Source organism: Athene cunicularia (genome assembly GCF_003259725.1).
Source record: "Athene cunicularia isolate RWA chromosome 1 unlocalized genomic scaffold, athCun1 chr1_part2, whole genome shotgun sequence".
In the NCBI taxonomy this organism is placed as follows: Eukaryota; Metazoa; Chordata; class Aves; order Strigiformes; family Strigidae; genus Athene; species Athene cunicularia.
In genome coordinates this window covers 61106878-61128314 of record NW_020799092.1, presented here as the reverse complement: position 1 = coordinate 61128314, position 21437 = coordinate 61106878, and the positions used below count along the sequence as shown (strand labels likewise).

The window sequence follows — 21437 nt, the reverse complement described above, 5'->3', positions numbered from 1 at the left end:
TGCTACTGCGGCCACCAGTTCGGCAGCTTCGCGGGGCAGCTGGGCGATGGCGCCGCCATGTACCTGGGCGAGGTGCTGGGCCCGCGGGGCGAGCGCTGGGAGATCCAGCTCAAGGGCGCCGGCCTCACCCCCTTCTCCCGGTAAGGCCCGGCCCGGGGGGCGGCGGTGGGGAGGGGCGGTGGCGGAGCAGCCCGGTGTAGCCCGATTTTGGCGGGGCAGCATCCGGTGCCCCCGCGCGAAACCCCGCTGCGTGGCGAGGTCGCTGCGCGGGCGTGACCGGGGACGCGCTGCCCCGCCCGCTCCTGGCATTAGCGAGGCGCTCTTCCCGCTGGGTGTGCGCTGAGCGTCATTCCCCGAGGCAGAGGTCATCTCCGAAGCCCTCGTGTTGGTTTTTGTTGTTTTTTTTTTTTTTTTAACCTTTGCTGCAGCAAGTGTAATGCTTAAATACTGAACCGGAAAGTGGAAAAATGTTCCCGTGGAAAATAAGACTGTAACTGCATCTCGTTTAGGCAGTACGTTACCACTGCCCCTGGTTATTACCCTCCTCCGAGATTTTTCCGCCTTTCGGAGGGGGATGCAGACCGTGATGAAAGTGGGGACAGCAGTGTGTCATGGCCACCTGGCTGCTTGCTGCCGTGTGGTCCTGTGGCCCACGCGGATGGTGCCTAAAATGTGGGTGTTTGGTTGGTTTGTGCTGCTGGTCCTCTTGCCTGTTGCCAGCAGCGCCTTTCCTACATCCTTCCTGGCTGTGGGAGGGAATGGTGAAAAAGCTCCCAAAATGGCATACTGACCAAATTCCTGCAAGGGATGGGATATCATCATTAGTCAGCTTAGCTTGCACTGTTTTAAATCTTTCAGGTCATTTTTCCCACTTGCATTTCTTAAATTTTCTGCTTTGGCTGTGCACAGGCTTGGTAGCACCGTAGTTTCATACACACGGTGCTCTAAAGGCCTTCAGGTCTGTGAAGGTTAAGGAAATCACAGTGAAAATCCCAGATACGGTGGTAGTGCTGTAGGTCTGCCCTGGGCAGCTTTCCTGCTTGCCTTGTGGCATCTGAAGTGGGGCTGAGAACCACCTCTGCCTGTTCTGTTTACTTGATACCTGGTAAATAAGCTTGTTTGCTATCTGCTGGCCGTTCAGGCAACGGCCATGTGTGCCCATATTTAACACTCCATTTCTAGATTACTTACCCAGAAAGATCCAAAATAGTACTTTTCAGGAGGTGTAACAGTAGCTATTTTAATAAGAGGAAACCACTGACTTCTTATATTATAAAACTTGTCCAAAAGTTTTTAACTTTTTGAAAGACTCTACTGCATCAATAAAACCAGCAGTTAATTATTAGAAGGGATTTGTGTAACTGGAAATTTTATTTTCTTCTGCTATGTGTGGTCTTCGTTGCAAGTGTGTTGTGTTGGTCTAATTGAGGTTTTGGAGGTCCGGCTTTTGTTCTCAGATCTGCCACTGCTTTGTTGTGTGACTGTGGACAGAGCATGTCACTTCTAGGCTTTTGTTTCTCCACTGCTAAGGGGGAGACAGGAGTTACTGCCTTTATAGCCTGAAAACTCCCCGTGTGGTCTTCTTGCAGGCAAGCTGATGGTCGGAAGGTCCTGCGGTCGAGCATACGGGAGTTCCTGTGCAGTGAGGCTATGTTCCACCTAGGAATACCAACAACGAGGGCTGGAACGTGTGTGACATCTGACTCAAAAGTCGTCCGTGACGTATTTTATGATGGGAATCCAAAAAGTGAAAGGTGTACAGTTGTTCTGAGAATAGCTTCTACGTTTATAAGGTAGAAGCCTATTTTGTTGCGTTCTTTTATTCTATTAAAACCAAGCACAGCAGTCTTTTAAAATAACATTTTAAGTGTATTTCTATAACAACACCATTTGTGTGTTTCTTGTTCTGGGGACTTGGAACTCTCTGTAGGAAGCTGCTCTTCTCGTCCAGCAGATGTGTTGAGCTGGTTGGTGCCTTTGCACACAGGCAGATAAACACTAAGGATGCTAGGCTGGTAGAAGGAAGAACTAAGTTCTGCAGACCTCAGAAGAGATTTTTCATGTTTATGTCTGTACAGAATACCTGCTTTTTTTGATGCTGGTAGTAGTGGTGGATTATAGCTCTGCCCTTAATTCCAAAGCTGTTCTAATGTATTACCGTCAAAGTTTGGGTGTACTTTCCCTGCCTGTATGAGGGTCTGACACAAAACATTAGGAGTTTCAGAAAGTTGCATTGCTTCTTGTAAGGCAACAGAATATTAGAGGTGAGGCATAAGGAATATGTACATGTATGTGTATGTGCCTGTGTGTATATATATATATGGAAAAATCTATCTTACATGCTTGATGTACAGTTTAGTATTTCAAATAAATTCTATTCCAGTATATTTACTTGGGATAGGAATTTTTCTGTAGAAGTGGTTGTAAGAAACTGTAACGAGATGGTCTTCACTACTGGCTAGGGTCTTGATCTGTCATTTTAGTTATATGTGGATGTATGCACTCCCTTGTGTTGAGTCACGGAGCCTTGCTGGATCCCGTGTAGGAATCTTGCAGGTCTCTTCTCTCAGTCAGTTGAAGGATAAGTGTTAAACTCAAGAGATGATGTGGTGTTCTTAAATGCTTTTACTACTTGTAATATCAAATCAAGTTAATAGTAGCACGTAATACTACAACATGTGCTTATTATTTTAAAACAGATTTGGTTCTTTTGAAATTTTTAAACCTACTGATGAATACACAGGACGCAAGGGTCCCAGTGTTAACCGAAATGATATTCGAATACAGATGCTTGATTATGTGATCAGCACTTTCTATCCAGAAATCCAGGAGGCTTATTCAGACAACAGTATTCAGAGGAATGCCGCTTTCTTCAAAGAGGTAAGAAAGATCAGATTCTTTTCATAAATGCGTAGCGGTCATCTTTAGGTTCTTCATCTTTGTTGCGGATGAAGATATTAACATGGTATGATTGAGCAGCAAATAAAGATTTATTAATGACTAGCAACACTTAATCATTAACCATTTTAAGGATTTGCAAAACATCTCAGTAAAATGCTATGATTAAAATAGCAACTTAATTACAGATTTGAAAATTACAAGATTCATACCAAGTTAACTATAAAGTATCCTAAATCAATATATATATATTTGTATATTCATAAACACAAGTCATACAAACACACACAGAGACAAAAGTAATTAGATCCAGTGAAATACATATGTACCCACACTCGTGAAAATAACCCAAACACATAGGTGAGAAAGGTGGGTGAAAGAGAAGCTAGCCCAAAGCCAAAATTTCCCTCAAGTTTAGAGTAAAACCAGTGCACCGGCATTCAAAAAAGGGCCATAGTTGAGACTCAGGGGGTTCAATTTTGCCCCAGCCTTCCGTCAGCTTTAACATCAGACTATACCTGGAGGAGTTGGAACCTGAGAGGCGTCCCAGCTCAGGGGAGATGCTGGTCACAGGCCTGCTGCAATCCAGGAGAGCTCAAAGGGTCTCACTTGGGTCGCTATTTGTAGGGTCCAAGATAATTGACTTTTGTTGGGTACTTTTCACTCTGGCCCAGCTCGAACGATGAACTATTCTGGTATCTTCCACCAGTTGCACAGGCCAAGAACTTGATGGATATGCAGTTCTGTTATTCTCCCTCTGCCATGTCCCAGGTACAGATGTACCAGGCTGTCAGGAGATGATGGACTTCATAACCATTCCCAAGTGATAGGGAGAGCAGGAGCCAGGCTCATCACAGGGGTGCCTTCACGCTCTGGTTCACTGCCATTTGCAGTCCATACCTCCCTAGATTGGTATGTGGCCCAGGACAGGGTTGGAATCACTCCAAGCACTGAGAGGCCTAGCAAGGAGTAGCGGGGAGGAATTGCAGCACCACAATCTGCAAGCACAGATGGCTGGAGTCAGTTAATACCTTGTATCATCCAATTGCCTGAACTGTACTTTTCTTTGAAGAAAACACTCTTAATAGAACTGTTTATCGATGAAAGCAATGTTGGTATTGATCAAACTGATAAAAGCATTTTAAGCTTCTTAACAGTAAATCGTGATTTCTCTGCTCTGGGAGAGCTTCCCAAGACTTGCCTCCATTTGCTGTCTTAGACTGTGAGGAGAAATTCTGGCCCTGACAGTCAGATGATGAGTTGAATGAATGTACCACAAGACATCATCTTGTAAAATACAGAGAACATCGAGTCATTTTCAGTCTCTCATTTTCCAAATTGCAAACAGGAATGTTGACTGTAAATCACTTTACCTTTAGGCTGTAGAATTGAAATGTTCAAAGATAGTCAAGCACTGTGAGGGCTTGCTTGAGGAAGGTGCAAAACACCTCCAGCTTTGGAATGGTAAGATAGGTGAGATAAATATGTCTTAGATGTGGTGCAGTATCAGGTCATTTGGCAGTGGCCCAGAGGAGAGGCAGGGTAATTTCTCAAAGACCCATTTTGAAGTAAAGTTAAACCTTAACAATTACTGAAGATCCATGATAAAGATAAGAACCATAACATTAGTAAATGTAGAATGGCTATATTTCTCTTTGAAGTAAAACATAGATAAATTAATTGGTATCTAGACTTTGCCTTCTGAATATACCTTTTGTCTCACTGTTGTTACTGTATTGCTATTTTTGATGTTGAATTTCTATTACTATATTTCTTTGTCTTCTCAGTGAGCAAAGAAGGAATTTAGAGTAAGGGAATAAGCTGCTTCTCTTTGAGTTTTAGTGATTAGTAAGTAGTAATGCTACCCTTGCAGAAGGGATCCACTTTGAAATTACTGGAGAACTATAGTGAAGACTCTGATTTGGATCACCTGAGGTTCAAATTATGTTACAACCCAAATAAGAATGTTATAATTAGCCAGTAAACAGAATAATTAAAAAATACCACAGTCAAATATACTTGGCTAGTCTACATAAAAGCAGTTGTGGTGCTTTGAAATCTGAAATGATCTGGTAGGGACTGAGGGAATGGCTGCAACATGATACATGTTCATAACAGACCAGTAAGAGGTCAAAAGGCAGACTTAAAATCTGACATTCGCTCTCTCTTTTTTTAATAGTGGGGATGTGTTGTCAGCTCAGCTCTGACAAGTTTTATATTTATTTTTGCTCTGTGGAAGAAATGGAAGAAAAAAGTATGAGTGATTGGATTTGACAGCACTGTCTAGAAAGCAAACACCATTATCTGTACTTCTGATATAATTTTTAGGTGGTGTTTAAATTTAAATGAGGATGTCCTTGAGACAGTGCTCTTTTTTATATATACTCTACTTGTTTTCTAGTATGAGTAGCAGTAAAAAAATATGATCAAAAAGAATGAAGGTCAAAGTGAGTGCAAAGCTGTCTCTTTCTAATCAAAATACCCATCTTTGTGTGGTGCCCAGGCTTTAATTGCTTTCAGGTGTTCTCATTAGTGGATTTCTTTTTTGCCAGAATACCAGCAGTGTGTGATGCAGTCACACAAACAGATCCAGCAGGCATGAATTGCCTTACTGCTCAAGGGCTTTCTTCCCAACCCTGTTGGCCAGGCTTTTCTTATTTTTAAGTTTTACCATCTTCCTGGCACAGAGCCATCGAACAGGGTGTCTTTCCCCCTTACTGGTTTGTGGTATGCCAGCAATCAGTTTTGGACATGTGTAGCTGGCTCCCAACTGCCCATGAAGTAGCATTCAGGAAAAATGGTTGAAGTAACACAAGAATATTGTAAAAAGCAGAAGCATGCATCTTTTGTGGGTTTTACTATCTATCAGATTATCCCAGGGCAAGACTTCTCTAATTTTTCTTCCTTACCTGACTGCACATGTTTAAAAAAAGGAAAATGGAAAAATTCTGAGTTTAAAGACAGAGGCATAAATTAACATTTCCTCTGTTAACTAGGTCATTTTTTAAACCTTAATAAAATACACTGCAGCCTGGAGAGAATAGTGGCTTTAAATTTCTGCACGTTGATAGCTATTTGAGAAGATGAGTGATTTTTTTTTTAATTTTTTTTTTTTTAGCTATGAAGTTTGCTTTAAAAGTTTTATCTAATGGCTACATAAACCTTCTATTTACAGCAATTCAGTAAAGTATTTAGAAATGCTTAGGTTTACTTAAAAGGTTAGCTTCCTGAATTTTAGATTTCATAGGGCATAGCTAGTTGTAGCTGGCAGGTGGGCTAATAACACTTTATTTGAAGAATGGCACGCATGTGGTGGTTTCAGTCAAGGATTCCATAACAATAACTCAGTTAAGCAACGGAAAAACTCTGGTGAAGCATCTGTTCAGTGAAGAATTGCATTTAAAAAAGTTGTCATTCTTGGAATATTTTATATTGTAGCTTCTTTCCACTCTCAGTAAATTGAGAGAAGTGCTAAAACTTGTTATCAGGGAATAATTCTTTGTGTAAACCACTTACCTTTTTGTAAATCACTCCTACATACCAGGTAAACTAAAAGACTATCTTTACATTGGGCTTTGTTTCATAGAGTTGATTTTATTTCTTAGACTGTTTTCTCCTGCCTGTACTTAAAGGGTCTTTAAAATTAGTAGTAATCAAAAGAATTTATTTGTATAATGACTACAGTAGTATGCAAGTTTGTCAAACAGTCTACCTTATTTCAGCATTTGGTCTCCAGTACATTTTAAAGCTGTACAATTGACTTGCAAGTCAATCATGAAAAGAAAGAAGAGGAGGCAAACAGAAATGGTAGAATGATAAACAGGGCAGTTATTAACAGGAGGAGGGAGACAAACTGTCCTGAAGATATCTGTGTGTATGACGTACTGCCGGCGTCTACTTCCCTCGGAGCTGTAGAAATGTCAGTTCAGACTAGGAAATGCTTGAAAATACATGAATGTATTGGAAATACATTGTGTTAAAAAAATGAAAAAAAAACAAAACAAAACCCCTCTCTTTTAGATAACAAAACGAACAGCGAGATTGGTTGCTGAATGGCAGTGTGTTGGGTTTTGCCATGGTGTGCTGAATACAGATAACATGAGCATAGTTGGACTAACCATTGACTACGGCCCTTTTGGATTTATGGACAGGTCAGTGTGGCATAATTATTTGAAATGTGCATGTGTATTTGCTATGTAGAACAGTCCAGGTGTTCACAACTGCTTTAATATTTAAACTGTAAAGCAGATTTATGAACCCTCTCTGGCAAAATAGATTAAGTTAGTTTTAGTCGTCCTGTACTACTATTTTACAACTTCTTAACAGTTGTGTTCACAACATTTGTAACTGCTAGACTGTTCTTGTAGCCTGTGGGGTTTCTCAGTGTTTGAGAGGGAAAAAAAATATTTAATGGGGTAACTTTGGGAAAAGAATCAAGGAGTGTTCCCTTTCGAATTTTTTAAGTTTCCTGAAGAAGACTAAAAAATTAACATTTCTCACGGTGTTGGTGTCCAGATAATGGAAGAATGCTAACTATTTCCTCATTTGTAGATATGACCCTGAGCACATTTGCAATGGTTCTGATAATACAGGGCGCTATGCTTACAACAAGCAGCCAGAGATTTGCAAGTGGAACCTGGGGAAACTTGCTGAAGCTTTAGTTCCAGAGCTGCCCTTGGAAATAAGTGAACTCATCCTGGAAGAGGAATATGATGCAGAATTTGAGAAACATTATTTGCAGAAGATGAGAAAGAAACTTGGCCTAACCCAGCTGGAATTAGAAGAAGATAGTAAACTGGTGTCTGAACTCCTAGAAACCATGCATCTCACAGGTTGGTGAAGAGCACAGAAGGTTATTATTTAAGAGCCCATCAGTATCTATAATCAAACCAAAATGTAGTTTATATCTTGACTTTACAAGAAGGCAGACTGGTGCAACTACATTGTCATCTGAGAGAAGGACAGAAGACTGAAAAATAATTACCTTCTTGTAAACTGTCGGCAGCCGTTGCCTTATAGAGGGCTCCCGCAGTCTCACATTTGCACCCTCAGTGAGAGAGCAGTTTACTTGCCTCTTCAGAATGGCGACTTGTACTACTGTGGGGGGAGTTGGCAAGGAGGTATGGGCCCTGTTTTCCTACTGATTTATTAGTTACATTACTCATAGAATTCACTTTTTCAGGTGGAGACTTCACCAATATTTTCTGTTTACTGAGTTCATTCTCAGTAGACTCTGATCCTTCAAAATTGGAAGATTTCTTAGAAGACCTTACAAGTCAGTGTGCTTCTGTGGAAGAACTGAAAGTTGCTTTCAAACCGCAGATGGATCCAAGGTAGTACTCTTCTACTTAAATGCTTTTAGCCTGTGCTTTTAGTTTCATTATAACCAAAATGAACTCTGCATGTTCTGTAAATTTAACTAATTTTAAATTTGGAAATTTCAGTGTTAAGTAGATGCATCATGACCTGCAGCAGTGCAAATTCTGATGTGTTTTGTGACTGGCAAATGCTCAGCAGTGACTTGCAGCAGTTGGCTCTTGGGCTAAATTTGTCTGAGGTTTCGTTTGGTCCTTTTATTTTTATTCCTTTTTTGTCCACTGTCTCTGCTGACTAAGGCCATGAGAATGCCAGATAGTGAAGTGATACAGAAATATTTTATAGAAGAAATGGATTTGAACAATAATGCTACTGTGTTCTGCCAGTGTACTGTCAGCAAATGATCACTTTCAGCCACTAATGTTCTGAGCTAAGTATAACCTAAATACAGACTTTAGGGTCTGAAAACTCTGTGGTGCCGTCCACATCCTGTTCGATGGGCCATGTTCTGCAGTCCAGCTGCTCAGAGCATGGAAAAATAGTTTTGTTCAACTGCTGCTTTTAACAGTGACTGCAGCAGTTTTTCACTCTTTGGAGCAGTGGAAAATAGAATGAGACCCATTATGACCCGTTAATTTGTCTTTTTTTTTTTTTCCCCCCTAGCATCTTCACAGATATTAATTCTAATTTAAATTTTAATTTAATTTTTTTAAACTGGGAATATTTGGGGTACATTTTTTCGTCTCTCTCTCTCTCTTTGTTTTAATAACTGTTCCATGAAGTAATGAACCTACCAAATTCTTCAGCTTTTTCTGTGTGTTGATATCACACTCAACAACTTGCAAAAAACAGGGAGAAAATGGACTTGTGTGAAACTTGTTCATACAACTTTGGGATTATGTCAAGATGTAGCCATTTATCATTTTGGAGATATTACTGGTTATTTAAGTTTTTGTGCTGATACCCTAAAACAAAAGGGAAATAAATTAAGGTGGTGAGTACTGCTTATTTAGTTCCAGGTTTCAGCTACTTTTGAAATTGTAAGCAGATATTATTCAGTATGAATATAGCTCATGTGATAGCGATGAAACAATATTTTTTTTAAACATTGCATTCAGGCTTAGAGGAATATGAAAATTGGCTGTAAATTACCGTGATATGGATGTAAAACTTTGGAGGGGAATAGTACTGTGTTAAAGTGAGTGCATAACTGATTTTCTTTTGTCACAGTACTTGGATATTATAGAGCTGGACTTGTCAGATGCGTACATCGGATTTGGATAGTACTTTATTTACACTCAAAAATCAAAGTACCTAGTTTATCTCTGCTTGCTAAAAGTAGGAAAATATAATCTGATATAATGAGTTGTCTGTTCTGAACTTGGGGAGTATTGTTTCTTCTCTGTTTATAAATGCATTCATAGAAGGAAATAAAAATATTTAGTGTCTCTTTATATGCTGCAATTTACACTCTGTTTTTTATTTTACTTTACGCTGTAGTGCAGTTATTAATCCAGGAAAACTAAGTTAGCTAGCATGGTACTGAAAAATAAGGTGAAGCTATTGTAAAGCACCAGCTAACACAGTCAAATAGAAAAAGATAAAATCCTGGTCAAACTTTTGCAGCAAAATAGCTGGATATTGTTGAGAAATTTATTACCACAAAGTAGTTCTCATTCTGTGATTTAGACTGGCTAGTTAAAAAGATTTAAATAAACTGTTGTCTAATATGACTTAAATGAGGTATCTTTCCCCATATCATCTGGGGTTTTATTAGTACTGGCAAAATCAGTAGGCATTAGATCTTTACTCTGCATATTGTTACAGTATTATTGTTAGGAAAAGAAATTTTAAAAACCCCTAAACCTATGGAGTCTGTATTATCCTGATACCTAAGTGAGATCAAATTCCTTATTCCAAATTATTTTCAAAGTTCCATGGGTATTTTGATGAGAATTGCACATTTAAACCCAACTGGTAATTATGAAAATCTGCTGTCTACACTCTCTGTACCACAGGAATGTCAATTAAACACACTGAAGAAGCGGGAGGAATCCATAAAATTAGCATAATTTGTAGTAAAAAATTGTTCTGTTGATTATGACATACTGTTATTTCACATCTCTAGTGAAATCATAGGTTATTATGAATGTTTTCATATCTACTTTATGGTTGCAAAAAGATGGTTCTTGATGGGCAGCTCAACTTTATCTAATGTGTTTGTTCATTTCGTTCCCAGACAACTGTCAATGATGCTAATGTTGGCTCAGTCTAATCCTCAGCTGTTTGCATTAATTGGAACAAAAGCTAATATAAATAAAGAGTTAGAACGCATTGAACAGTTCTCTAAATTGCAGCAGTTGACAGCAGCTGATTTACTCAGCAGAAATAAAAGACACTGGAAAGAATGGCTGGAGAAATACAGGTAAGGCTTCTCAGTATTCATAGCAGTCTATTTTATTTCTGCATTTTATCTGAGAACAACATGCCTCTCACGAAAGACACCTTGTCCCAAAGTATATAGATTGGGAGGGATGTGGGGGGCACGCAGCTCAGAATATTAGCTACCGCCAAGAGCAGTATCTGTGTTGCTGTGAAAGTTCAAGGGCATATTTGTATTTTGTTTACTAGATTTTGGGGAGGAGCGGGGCTGTAGAAATCACTTAGCATCAAATCTAGTATTAAAAGTGCTTCAAGAAGTTCAAGTTGATGTTGATTCTTTCAGAGACTAATTTCAGTCATGAGCTTTTAAGTGCTCAGTAACTACAGTTGACTGACTTCTAAGCTTTTTATCCTTTTAATTTTTTTTTTTTCTGAAAGAAAAATATATGTATTGATATAGAAAGTAGAAGTATTCTTAAAGAGTAACTGTAAAAGAAATTGTGGGCAGAAAACCAATGTCTAGACTATTCTAACAGGCATAATTTAAAAGCCTAAAAGCATAGTGTTAGCAGGAGATTAGCAAGAGAAAACCCCTTGGTAAAGCATTAGTTTTTTCTGTTGTGTGGATTAGGTCAGGACTCTTTCCTCACCTGGCTGGTTGTATTACTGTTCTCCAGTGGGGCCTGAGAGTTATAGCAAATATTCCTACTAAAAGGTAGATGAAGCTGCCTCAGCTGTATTGCATCCCTTTACTTTTATCCGAACATCAGAACCTTTGACCAATAAGCAAGTGTAGAAATACAAGACAGGATCTGAATGTGATGGCTTTTGCAGAGCAGTGCAGAACAGACTGTGCACTAACGTCTCAGTCCGACTTGTTGGAATATATGCAAGGTGTGCCACTTCCTCGAGCCTCGTCAGGCCCTGCTGATGGTCTGTATGCTGCTTTAAATGAAGAGACATTTTGTGTTCTATTGTCATGCTGCATTTTATAAACCTGAGAGGATTATAGGTGATGTAGTGTTTGTTAAGGAGCTGCAAACTAAGGATCTCAAGGAAAACGTGTTAGCTTGTAATTCTTGATCCAAACCAGTGATTTTCGCTTCCTTAATTTCAGAATCCGTTTGCAAAAAGAAATAGAAAGTGTTAGTGATGCTAATGCCTGGAACACCGATCATGTGAAGGTTATGAATTCAAACAATCCAAAATACATCTTGAGAAATTATATTGCCCAGAATGCCATAGAAGCAGCTGAAAATGGGGATTTCTCAGAGGTACGCTATTACTACTTAATATCTCTCGGTTTGGGTGGATGTGTAGCAGTGCTGTTGATGACTGACATGATGCTAGGTGAGATTCATTCTGGTATCTTGGGCGGTAAGGTATTAGGAATTTACTGTTCAGAAGGTCTGTATTATTTTTGAGGTAGCTGTGATTTTAATGACTGCAGGACAAAGAAAGGAATTGAAAATCTAAATCTGAACTCCACCAGCTTTTGTAGGCTGATCCCAGGACAAGACTCTTACCCCTGCTTTTACTGTCTCCAGGATGGTGTTTACCTTGGGGGGAAGCTGGGGAGATTAATTTATGCTTGTTCCTTGATGTGCTAAGTGTTATATTTTAAAACGGATGGCTTTCACCTGTGCAGTTCATCACGTGGACTGTTACATGCAGAATGTGGGAAAATTTAATTTATTTTGAGAAATGACATAAGAAGTTGTATTTGATACTTACATTTCAAGTTATTCGAGCTTGAGTTACATACAGATACAAACTCAGCCAGTTATGATTTTACAGTTTTCAGCTTACTTGATATGCATATTTTTTATGTATTTAATATTTGGCTTGTCTGGAGTTTATGTATTAAATACAATTGTAAATAAAATCAATCATTGTTTAATGTGAGGTTTTTCTCTACATCATTTTGCCTTTATTTTCAAAATTCTCATAACTATGCTGTTTTCTCTCTAGGTAAGAAACGTACTGAAACTCTTAGAAAATCCATTCCAAGAAGCTGAATGTTTCAGGGAGGTGAAGGAAGATGCGGAAGAGGAGGGAGCAACTGCTACAGCACCTGCTTGTGCTCAGGAGACCAGAAGCAGACTATCATATTGCAGTAAACCTCCGCTGTGGGCTTCAGAGCTCTGTGTCACATGATCTTCATAACTGCCTTGTTTTGTTTTTTGCTGTAAAGTGAAGACTGATCCTCCTTCAGCAGTGAAGAATTCAGCAAGGCAAACATCAAAGTGCTATTAAGTTACAGAAACAACCCTACATTTGGATGTATCTGCAACTCTCTTCACCTGTGCTTGATTTGAAGCAATTGTGGAACAAACCAATGACAATCAACAGTCTGTATACATCAGTAATTTAAATTTTTTGAGACTGAACATCTTTCCTCTTATTCATACTGCATTGCAAGTAAAAAGCAATATTTTATGTTGGGGCAGGCTGAATTTCGAACATCCAAATGAAGTTGTTATGTGAAGACAAAAATAGCAAGTCAGGAGTCTGATCTGTTTTTGTCTGATGTCTTAACTAATAGTACTTCTAACATTTATTTACTGCTTTCTCTATGCAGGGACTTCTAGTCCTCTTTAATGGAGGAATAGATTCAGTGTTGCTTGTTTGAAGCTATGTTTCATTCAATTAAGTAGTTCATTTCTTGTGAACCTTCAGATTGATATTTAATCACTTTCTATTTTCAGAGAATTTGTGCAAGCTAGGGTTTGCAGGTAACAATTGATTTATTTTTTTTTTTTTAAATATATTAAGAGCAGATTTAAGGGAGACCTGTATACATTTTTACTTGAAAATCTTGGTGGTAAAGTTTATGCAGGTTCAGTCTGTTTGCATACAACACATGTAAATATTTAGTAAAATCATGGGTGCAGTTTGTAAGCCAGTTGACTTGGGCAAAGTGGGTTTGCCAAATAAGCGTGAACTTTAAACTACCCCAGTACTCAAATCCAGGTTTACTGTGTATTTGTGTGCTCTTAACAGAGTCTCCTTGTATGAGAAGTGTGCAGGTGGGGTACCTGTTTGTTCACACTCTGGTCTTGCACCATTTAGTTTGTTTCCATGGTCTTTGAAAATCTTTATGCTGAAAGTTGCCATTTGGGAACATGCTGTGTGAGCTTGTTTAAAAGATTATAAGAGGATGTGAGAGGAGGATGGGAGCTGACTTTCTTGCAAGTTACTTCTTGATAATGTTTCAGTTGAGGTTTCAGGGGAAAGTTGGTTGCCATTACTGCCACATCAGCAGAAAAAAAGTTGTTCCGTAGTTAGTTATTACGTAGCTTTCTGAACTTTTTTCTAAAGGACTCTCTTACTGGTTCAGAAACCTGAAATCTTGGGAAAAGTTTGGTTTAATGCAAAGGTTTCTCTTTTCCAAAGAGACCGCTGTCTTACACTGTGAGTTTAATAGTACTCCATTAAATTCTTCCTCCATCCCTGTGTGAGCTTGGTATTATATTAGCTCAGGTTGAATTGTTCTCCTTTAAGTCTTCCTCAAAATATGTGCTATTGAAAAACAGGGAGAAGAACATTTGGGCTACTGCTTATCCATCTATACTAATAATCACCTTGTCCTTGCTGCCACAGTAAATAGGTGATGCTTGGAACATATTCATACTGTCTTGCCTTCAGGCTGGAGAAACTGATGCTGAACAGTGATTTGTGATAAACTAGAATCTCTGACAGTTCACAGCACTTTCTGTGTCATTTTGGAGTCCTTAATGAAAAGGACAAACTGGAAGGTGTCCCTAGTCCATGGAAGAATGGTGAAGCTGAAAACTTAAGTACCTTGAAGTGGGCAACAAGTAATGCTAGCTGGTGTAGCTGGTCATCTTCTAGAATAATCCAGTTCTGTATGGGTTTGAGGCTTCCATTGGGGATTATCTTTCCTCTGAATTTGGGGATACTGGAACAAAACTATTTAATTGAAACTAACAGAAAGTGAATGCTTGGGTAAAAAAAAAGACTGCACTGGGGAAGTGTGCTGGCAGTTTGAAAGATGCTCCAAACATACCCTTGACAAACTTGCAGAACCAGTCATCTCATCTCTTATGAGTGTGCCTGGTCCAGAAGAGAGTAATGGGGGGGAAGTTGTTCCAAGCTGATCAGCATAACTTTGTGCTGATTTTGTTTCTCAATTTATATGCCTTGTGGGAGACAGAGGGGAACAGTGTTTTAAAGGAGCTCTGCCCAAGCCTTTGGCTTGACAGAATGGTGTAAAAAGTAATGATTTTACACCATACTTAAGGGATCAAGTATTTTTAATGACGTTCTGGTATTAACTGGGGGGGTGTTGAGTAGATATTATTAATAATGATATGGAGAAAGGAAATTATATTGTAACTGTATTTGGACATGGAGAACTTGAATTAACTACCAAATTATTTTGCATATAAAGATACAAATTATTTTGCACTTAAAATATCAAAATCGTAGAGCAGGATATTTTGAAATAATTTGCTAGCAATTTTACCCTTAAAAAGGGAAATTGAATTTTGAGGAATGAAAATGTGGTTGTGTTTCCTGCTAAATGCATTCTTTGTTTACATACAGATGAAGTGCTAGAGGTCTAGAAAGCTTGAGATGGTGAATGCAGACCCTTGGTGTGGCTGCTTTAGTGTGCCACTCAGTAATGTTCTGTTTGTAATAGATGTAGTATGTTCACCAACAGGTCGAAATACTAAGAGGGTATTGACATCGTCTTGACTGTGCTGACGTTCAACTGCCTGTCTTCTCAGTGCATGCAATGATATCGATGCTTTGTATTTGTAGAAGGGTGATGATCAGAAGCCAAGTTGAATGCTTGTGCTTTTTCAGCACTCTCATTCAAAAGGTGGGTAGTAGTTTCAGCTCTGATGATAGGGAGTTTCTTCTGTTGTTCCTGGAGCAGTATGGAAGCAGGAGGTTATTCTGGACAATTAGATGAAATTTTGTCCAGGTAAGAACTTTTAGCTCAGTTCTTCAGAGATAAGGGAATACACCTTAAAACATTTGGGAGTCTAAATACTTGAATCATGAATTGCTTTTTGATTTTTACAGCTTGTATTTGCAATAGGTAAACCTAAAAATAGTATTTCTAATTGGTCAAATATTTTGCTTGTTTAAAAGCCATGGACTTGTGCCCAAAATGAATTGGTGATTCTTCCCATCAACAGCTTTCTGTGGAAACACTTTGTTAGACTCACTCTGTGGCTATATAGACTGAACTGTCCTTGCAATAAAAACAAGTGGTACTCACATTACACAACTGAAATGAGAAGCTCTTGGAGACGTGTCTCTGGATAGTCTCACGTGGTAAGTGGGACTCCTCTCATGACTTCGTAAGATTTCATCATAACTCTGCTTCATGAGCTTGTAAATGTACAATTGCTGAATGTTTTACTTTGGAATGTTTTGTGGTTTTGGTTGGGTTTTTTTCCCAAAAAAAAGTGCTACACCTTTCTTTGATTCTTTTATTAAAAAAATTTAAAATGCAGTTTTAATATTCTCGTTCATGCCTTTTTGCTGAAGGAGTTTTGCTGTTAGTGATACTGTGTGCAGACTTTATTTCTTTAGAAGTATAGCTCTGTGTTAACATGAGATGGCCAGGTCCTGTCACAGAAACCTCACTTCGTACTTTTGCAGTGTTCTGAGTGAATTACTACAGCTACAGTTGCCTGCCTAACCAGTGATTTTTGGTAGTATGCTTGGAGCAAGGTAAGGACCCTCACATTTTTCAGAGAAACTTCCCTCTTAGTTGGTCATAAGGCCTACACTGACACCTCTTTAGTTCCAGTGATTTAAGGAAGAATAAAACCACTACCTGATGTCAACAGATACAGGGTGTGATTTTAAGCTCTGGTCACAGAAATAGGCCTTTGAGTAGAAAGTGAAGCTGCATTTTGTTTATTTAAACTGGATTGAGTAGTTTATGCAGATATTTTCTTTTTTTCCCTGAGATCTTGGTGGTATCACAGTGAAGGGGACTCTTCAGAGTGGAAAACACCTAGTGTAGAGCATGTTGGATGAGGTGGATGCCCTGGCATGCGGCCCTGTTGCACATGAGGAAATTATGTATTGGGATCTAGCAATCTGTAAATTGGCTCTGCAGCATTTAGGGCCTCCTCTTACTCCTGTAGTCTGAGTGCAGTAGACTCCCCTGGTGTGAGGGCTCAGAGGCTCAGGAAGCAGTTTGTTGGTGAGGATCACTCTCCACATACTCCACAGCTGGTTACTGGCAGAGCCAAGGGCCTTATGTAGTCCCACACTTGACTTTAAACCAAAACTTCATTAATGTTCCATCAGCTGTTTTAACAGAACACTTGTGCTGTTTATGTCTGTCTTGAGCAAAGTTTATGCCTCTTCATTAGTGGGGTTGATGGTGGGGAGTGGGCAGAGAAAGGAGAAACATCACTTTGAAGAGAAGAAATATTGCACTGGCAACCAGGTGAGCGATGGTGTGTAGTTGTGCTGAGCTGCCACGGTGGTGGTGGAGTCAAAAACTGGTTCTGGGCAGAGCAGCACAATGTGGCATGCATAGGTGAGACAGGGAACTGGGTTTGTTCAGCCTCAGGAGAAGGCTAAGGATAAATGCCTTGCTGTCTACAGTGGCTACTGGGAAAGTGTAGAGAAGGTAGAGACAGGCTATTCTCACAGTAATAGGATGGGAGGCGATGAACAGAGTTTTAACATGGGAAATAAAAGGATAATATTTTTTTCCCACACCATAAAGGCAGCCAAACTTTGAAACAAGTTGCCCAGGGGCATCTCAATCCTTAGTGATCCTCAAAATGTCGGTAGAACAGGCTGCTCAGGGCCTGGTCTGGTTGGACCTGCGTTGAGGTATTGGGCTAGATGATGACTGCCAGCCATCCTGGCCAAGCCATGTGGTTCTGTGAATGTTCTGGGGCTGACTGGCTCAGTGTCTTTCAGTTTAGGAGTCCTTACCTTTTGGAGGGTCTAACCCAGGGACACTGGCAGCTGCTCATTGCCTTCTGGGGCCTTCAATGCTGCAGGAGGTTCAGAGGAGTTTGTTAGTGGGAGTTCTGCAGGGCTCTTCACCCGTACTGTGCTTGGCTGCCCAGACCTTCACACAGTGGGATTTGTTTGCTTGCAGACTAGGTCAGTTCAGAAAGGGGAGAGATTATAGTAGTCTTTGTGAGTAAATTGGAGAAGGAGGTGAAAGCTAGGTGATAGTAAAAGTAATGAGTAACTTGTTCTGCTGCTCAGTTGGAATGTTGAGATGCATCTGGAGGTAGTTGTGGAGTGTCACCCAGCTCTGAGGTAGCTCATTTTCTCACCTGAATACACGTGTGACTCCAGGGTGCTTCAGCTGGGGTCAATCTCTGCACTCCAAAGTGTCTTCTGCATTACTGTTTACTTATCTGTGATGGAAGTGGGTTTAGGCCAAACCTGCCGCTTGTCCCTTTGCATGGAGTGCGTCCAAGCAAAGGCCTCGGTCAAGCCCCAGGGTCCACTGAAAGAGCAAATTCAGGCCCTGGTTATCCTGCATTTATTTTGTCAGCTCCATGCTTCGCAGGCTTGAGTGTGTATCCCCACACATTGCCCTTCATTGGATCACACACCACCACGTACTCGGGCTGCTCAGTTACACTGGATCACATTCAGGCAGCCACGATGCCCTTTCCTAGCAGACCTGTCAGTTCTGTTGCACAGGTGGATGGGACTCAGGCAGCTTTACCTCTGACCAGTCTGTATGAGACAGGTAGAGGCAATAACCTGTGCTTACCCCTTCAGAGCTGGGTGATATTTGAGGGTAATGGATGTCAACCCAAGAGTTGTTTCTTAATGGTGTCACATCTAGTGTAAGATCACACAGTTGAGGCTATATTCTAAAGAATGCAATCGATACCTGTTACATCTTCTTTTCATTTTTGGCTTTACACAATGCATTTACAGTGGGAGTTTTTTTGTGTGCAGTGGCAGTTCTCAGTTGCTCTCAGCTGTATAAAAAATGTTGCATTTGGTCCCCCACCCCCCTTAGCACCTCTATTCTCCCCAGTCCCAAATCAGCCTTACAGCTGATGGACACAGCTGCCCTGTGATGTGGGGCAGGTACCATGGCATATAAATCAAAGGACATGAGGGGCAGAGATAAACTTCCAGACACACATGAGTATAGATTGCCTCTTCTGTGCATAATAAATAACCAATCATGCAGTTTTTACAGCAATTGCCTTATTAACAGGGGAGGAGAAACCCAAGGGGAAAAGTCAAGCTTATCTGTCTCTGTAGACATGCAAAAATCTGAAGCTCTGTACTGCACCTTTCCTCCCCTGCTGCTGTTTGGGCTGGGCAAGGACAGTGCCGCAGCACTGCAGAGCTCCTGCTAAGCTCTAGCAAGGAGGTAAACCCAGAGGTGGGATTTAATGATACTTTGTGCAAGTATAAGCAGAAACATTTTTAGTAGGCTAAGCTGACCTACAAAGCTTATTTCACGTCTTTTGTATTCTGGAGTTGATTTTTTTTTTTAATAGACATTTTAATACAGTAGAACAATAGATAGTTACATTGATATTTAAATAGCATTTGCTTCCATTTTTTTTTTTTTTTAAAGTTGCACAAGGAAAGATGAATACTATTATCATTTTTCAGGTGGAGACTCTACAGCACTGAGAGATTAAGTGATTTTGGTGATGATGGCAGAGCTGTGCTGGCCCCTAGGCAGGTTTTCCACCCCATAAGCAGCCAACCTGTTGTGGTGCATGAGCTATGCACAGAAATGGAAAGGACCCCAGGGTTGGTGCTGTAGGCAGTGGTGGGGGTCAGTCATAGGCAGGTTCTGCCTCCTCAGCCACGGTGGGCCAAGCAGCTGCACAGGGACACTGCCTGGCTGCTTCCATCCTGCCCTCTGCCTTTCCTCGGTGGCTGTCAGACAGGGAACCTCATATCTGAAATGCTCTTTCTGTGAGCTGACAAATTCTGCACCAGGACTGGCATTACAACACTCCTGTTTTGTAAACTGGCTTCTTCCCTCTGTTCTCTCCAGCCACAGACAAAAAATAATCAAAGATGCATCCAGCCTTAACTCTTTCCCAGAAGTAGAGATAGCACAGCCCCTATCAGTGAAGCCAGGGCAAAGGGAGGGAATGGCCTTCAGCTGCCTCTGACTGGCCCCATACCCTGGGACCTCAGCTGGCTGTGGGTCCTTCACCCTTCCACCTGTAATGAGAATACCTGTGCCCAGGTCTGGATCAAAATTCTGATTTGTAGATGTCTCTGGATGATTTTCAGTCACTGCACTCAGAAGTTTTACTGTGCAGAAAAGCAGAGAGCTACTACAACTCTACTTGAAGCGCTCATACAACATCACAAAGTTGAAAACATGCATTAGTTTTTCTAGTTTGAGGTCATTCTTTGTATTTCCTAACCACCCTTTCTAAACAAACAGTATTTTCCAAATAAAAATTAATTTTACTTTGTGCAGTGTCTGGACAGGATGGAGTTAACTTTCTTCACAGCAGCCTGTATAGGGTGTGTTTTGGCTCTGCAGCTGAAGCAGGGCTGATAACACAGCAGTGTTTTGGCTGTTGCTGAACAGTGCTTGCAGAGTGTCAAGGCTGTCTCTTCCTCTCACTCTGCCCCTGCCCAGGGGTGGGCAAGAGCTTGGGAAGGGACACAGCTAACCCAAACTGGCCAAAAGGCCAGTCCATGCCATGTAGCATCAGGCTCAGCAATAAAAAGGTGAGGCGAAAAGAGGGTTTCATTTCCATACTTTCATTTTTTTCTAAAGGCTTTTGCCTGTAAGAAAGCAGGTCATCACTGCAGGACTGCACCTAAAGTCTGAACTTTGCTGCTAGCTTTTTCACTAGGTGCATTAAAAAGGATAAATTTGGTAAAGTGATCAGCATTGCAGAGCTCAGTGTGAGGACAGGGAGCTTGATACAAAGGCAAACAGCAGCATTTATGCTGAATCAGAAAGATCACAGAATAGTTGAGGTTGGAACAGATCTCTGCAGGCTAATGCAACTCCCTCCCAAAAGTCACTATCTTTATAAATGTTTGAAAACTGCAAGTATGAAGAGGGCAAGACTGTAGGGGATTAAGAGAAAATAAAGCACTTCAATGATTAAGGGAAACTATTTGTTCCATGTCAGTTCAGCATATCTTTCACAAAAGACTGAAATGGAAGTATGCTACAAATGTAGAATGGCAGCCTGGTTTTATGGCACCATGAAGTGGATCTTGCATTAGTGTGCGGTGGGATGTGGAGGAGCAGCACTCAGGGCCTGCATTTGAGAAGGCTCTGGTTTTCAGCTATTGCTAATTTTGCTGCTCATTCATCATAGGGGACTCCTTTAGAAGTCAATGGGGAGAAGGCTGTCCTTTTGTGTAACAGTACCAGGAATTTAATTCAGGTGCTCCAAAACAATTCTCTCTTCCCTCTTTCTACTCTCTCTTTGCTGCCTCTGTCAATGCCCAGCAGAGGCACCTCAGAGTGCTGACTGCAGGCAGTGTGGTCTTCCTCCAGGAGCAACACAAGGTTCATGGGAAAGCTAAACTGTGTCTTTCTACAGTTACACTGTAGTGCCAAGGTCCCAAACAGCTACTTACTCTGTGCAGAAGCTCTGTGGCTGCTCTCTAGTGGGGAGTTGGGCATCAGGACAAGGCATCAGCCTGTAACAGAAGGCAAGCTTGCACACACACACACACGGCCCTGTACGTTCCTAAAGAGCAAGTCAGGTAGACAGCTTTCTACCTGCTCAGGTGACAAAATAGCTCAATCTGCAAGTCACTTGCTCTTTCAATCTCCTATTCTGTAGAACAGAAGGAAGCTAGTTAATTAAATACAGCACAGATAAAGAAACAGCATAGAACATGCATGT

The 21437-nt window shown here is 40.6% G+C and overlaps 1 protein-coding gene across 1 annotated transcript; it reads left to right on the top strand.

Moving 5' to 3' along the window:
• Positions 1 to 6: 6 nt before the first annotated feature.
• Positions 7 to 13353, top strand: SELENOO (selenoprotein O). The gene is made up of 9 exons (XM_026841075.1): positions 7 to 140; positions 1590 to 1793; positions 2700 to 2880; positions 6919 to 7049; positions 7450 to 7730; positions 8081 to 8231; positions 10454 to 10639; positions 11714 to 11870; positions 12568 to 13353. Exons 1-9 carry the CDS (start codon positions 58 to 60, stop codon positions 12760 to 12762), a joined length of 1569 nt encoding a protein of 522 aa, XP_026696876.1. The 5' UTR covers positions 7 to 57; the 3' UTR covers positions 12763 to 13353.
• Positions 13354 to 21437: the final 8084 nt, after the last annotated feature.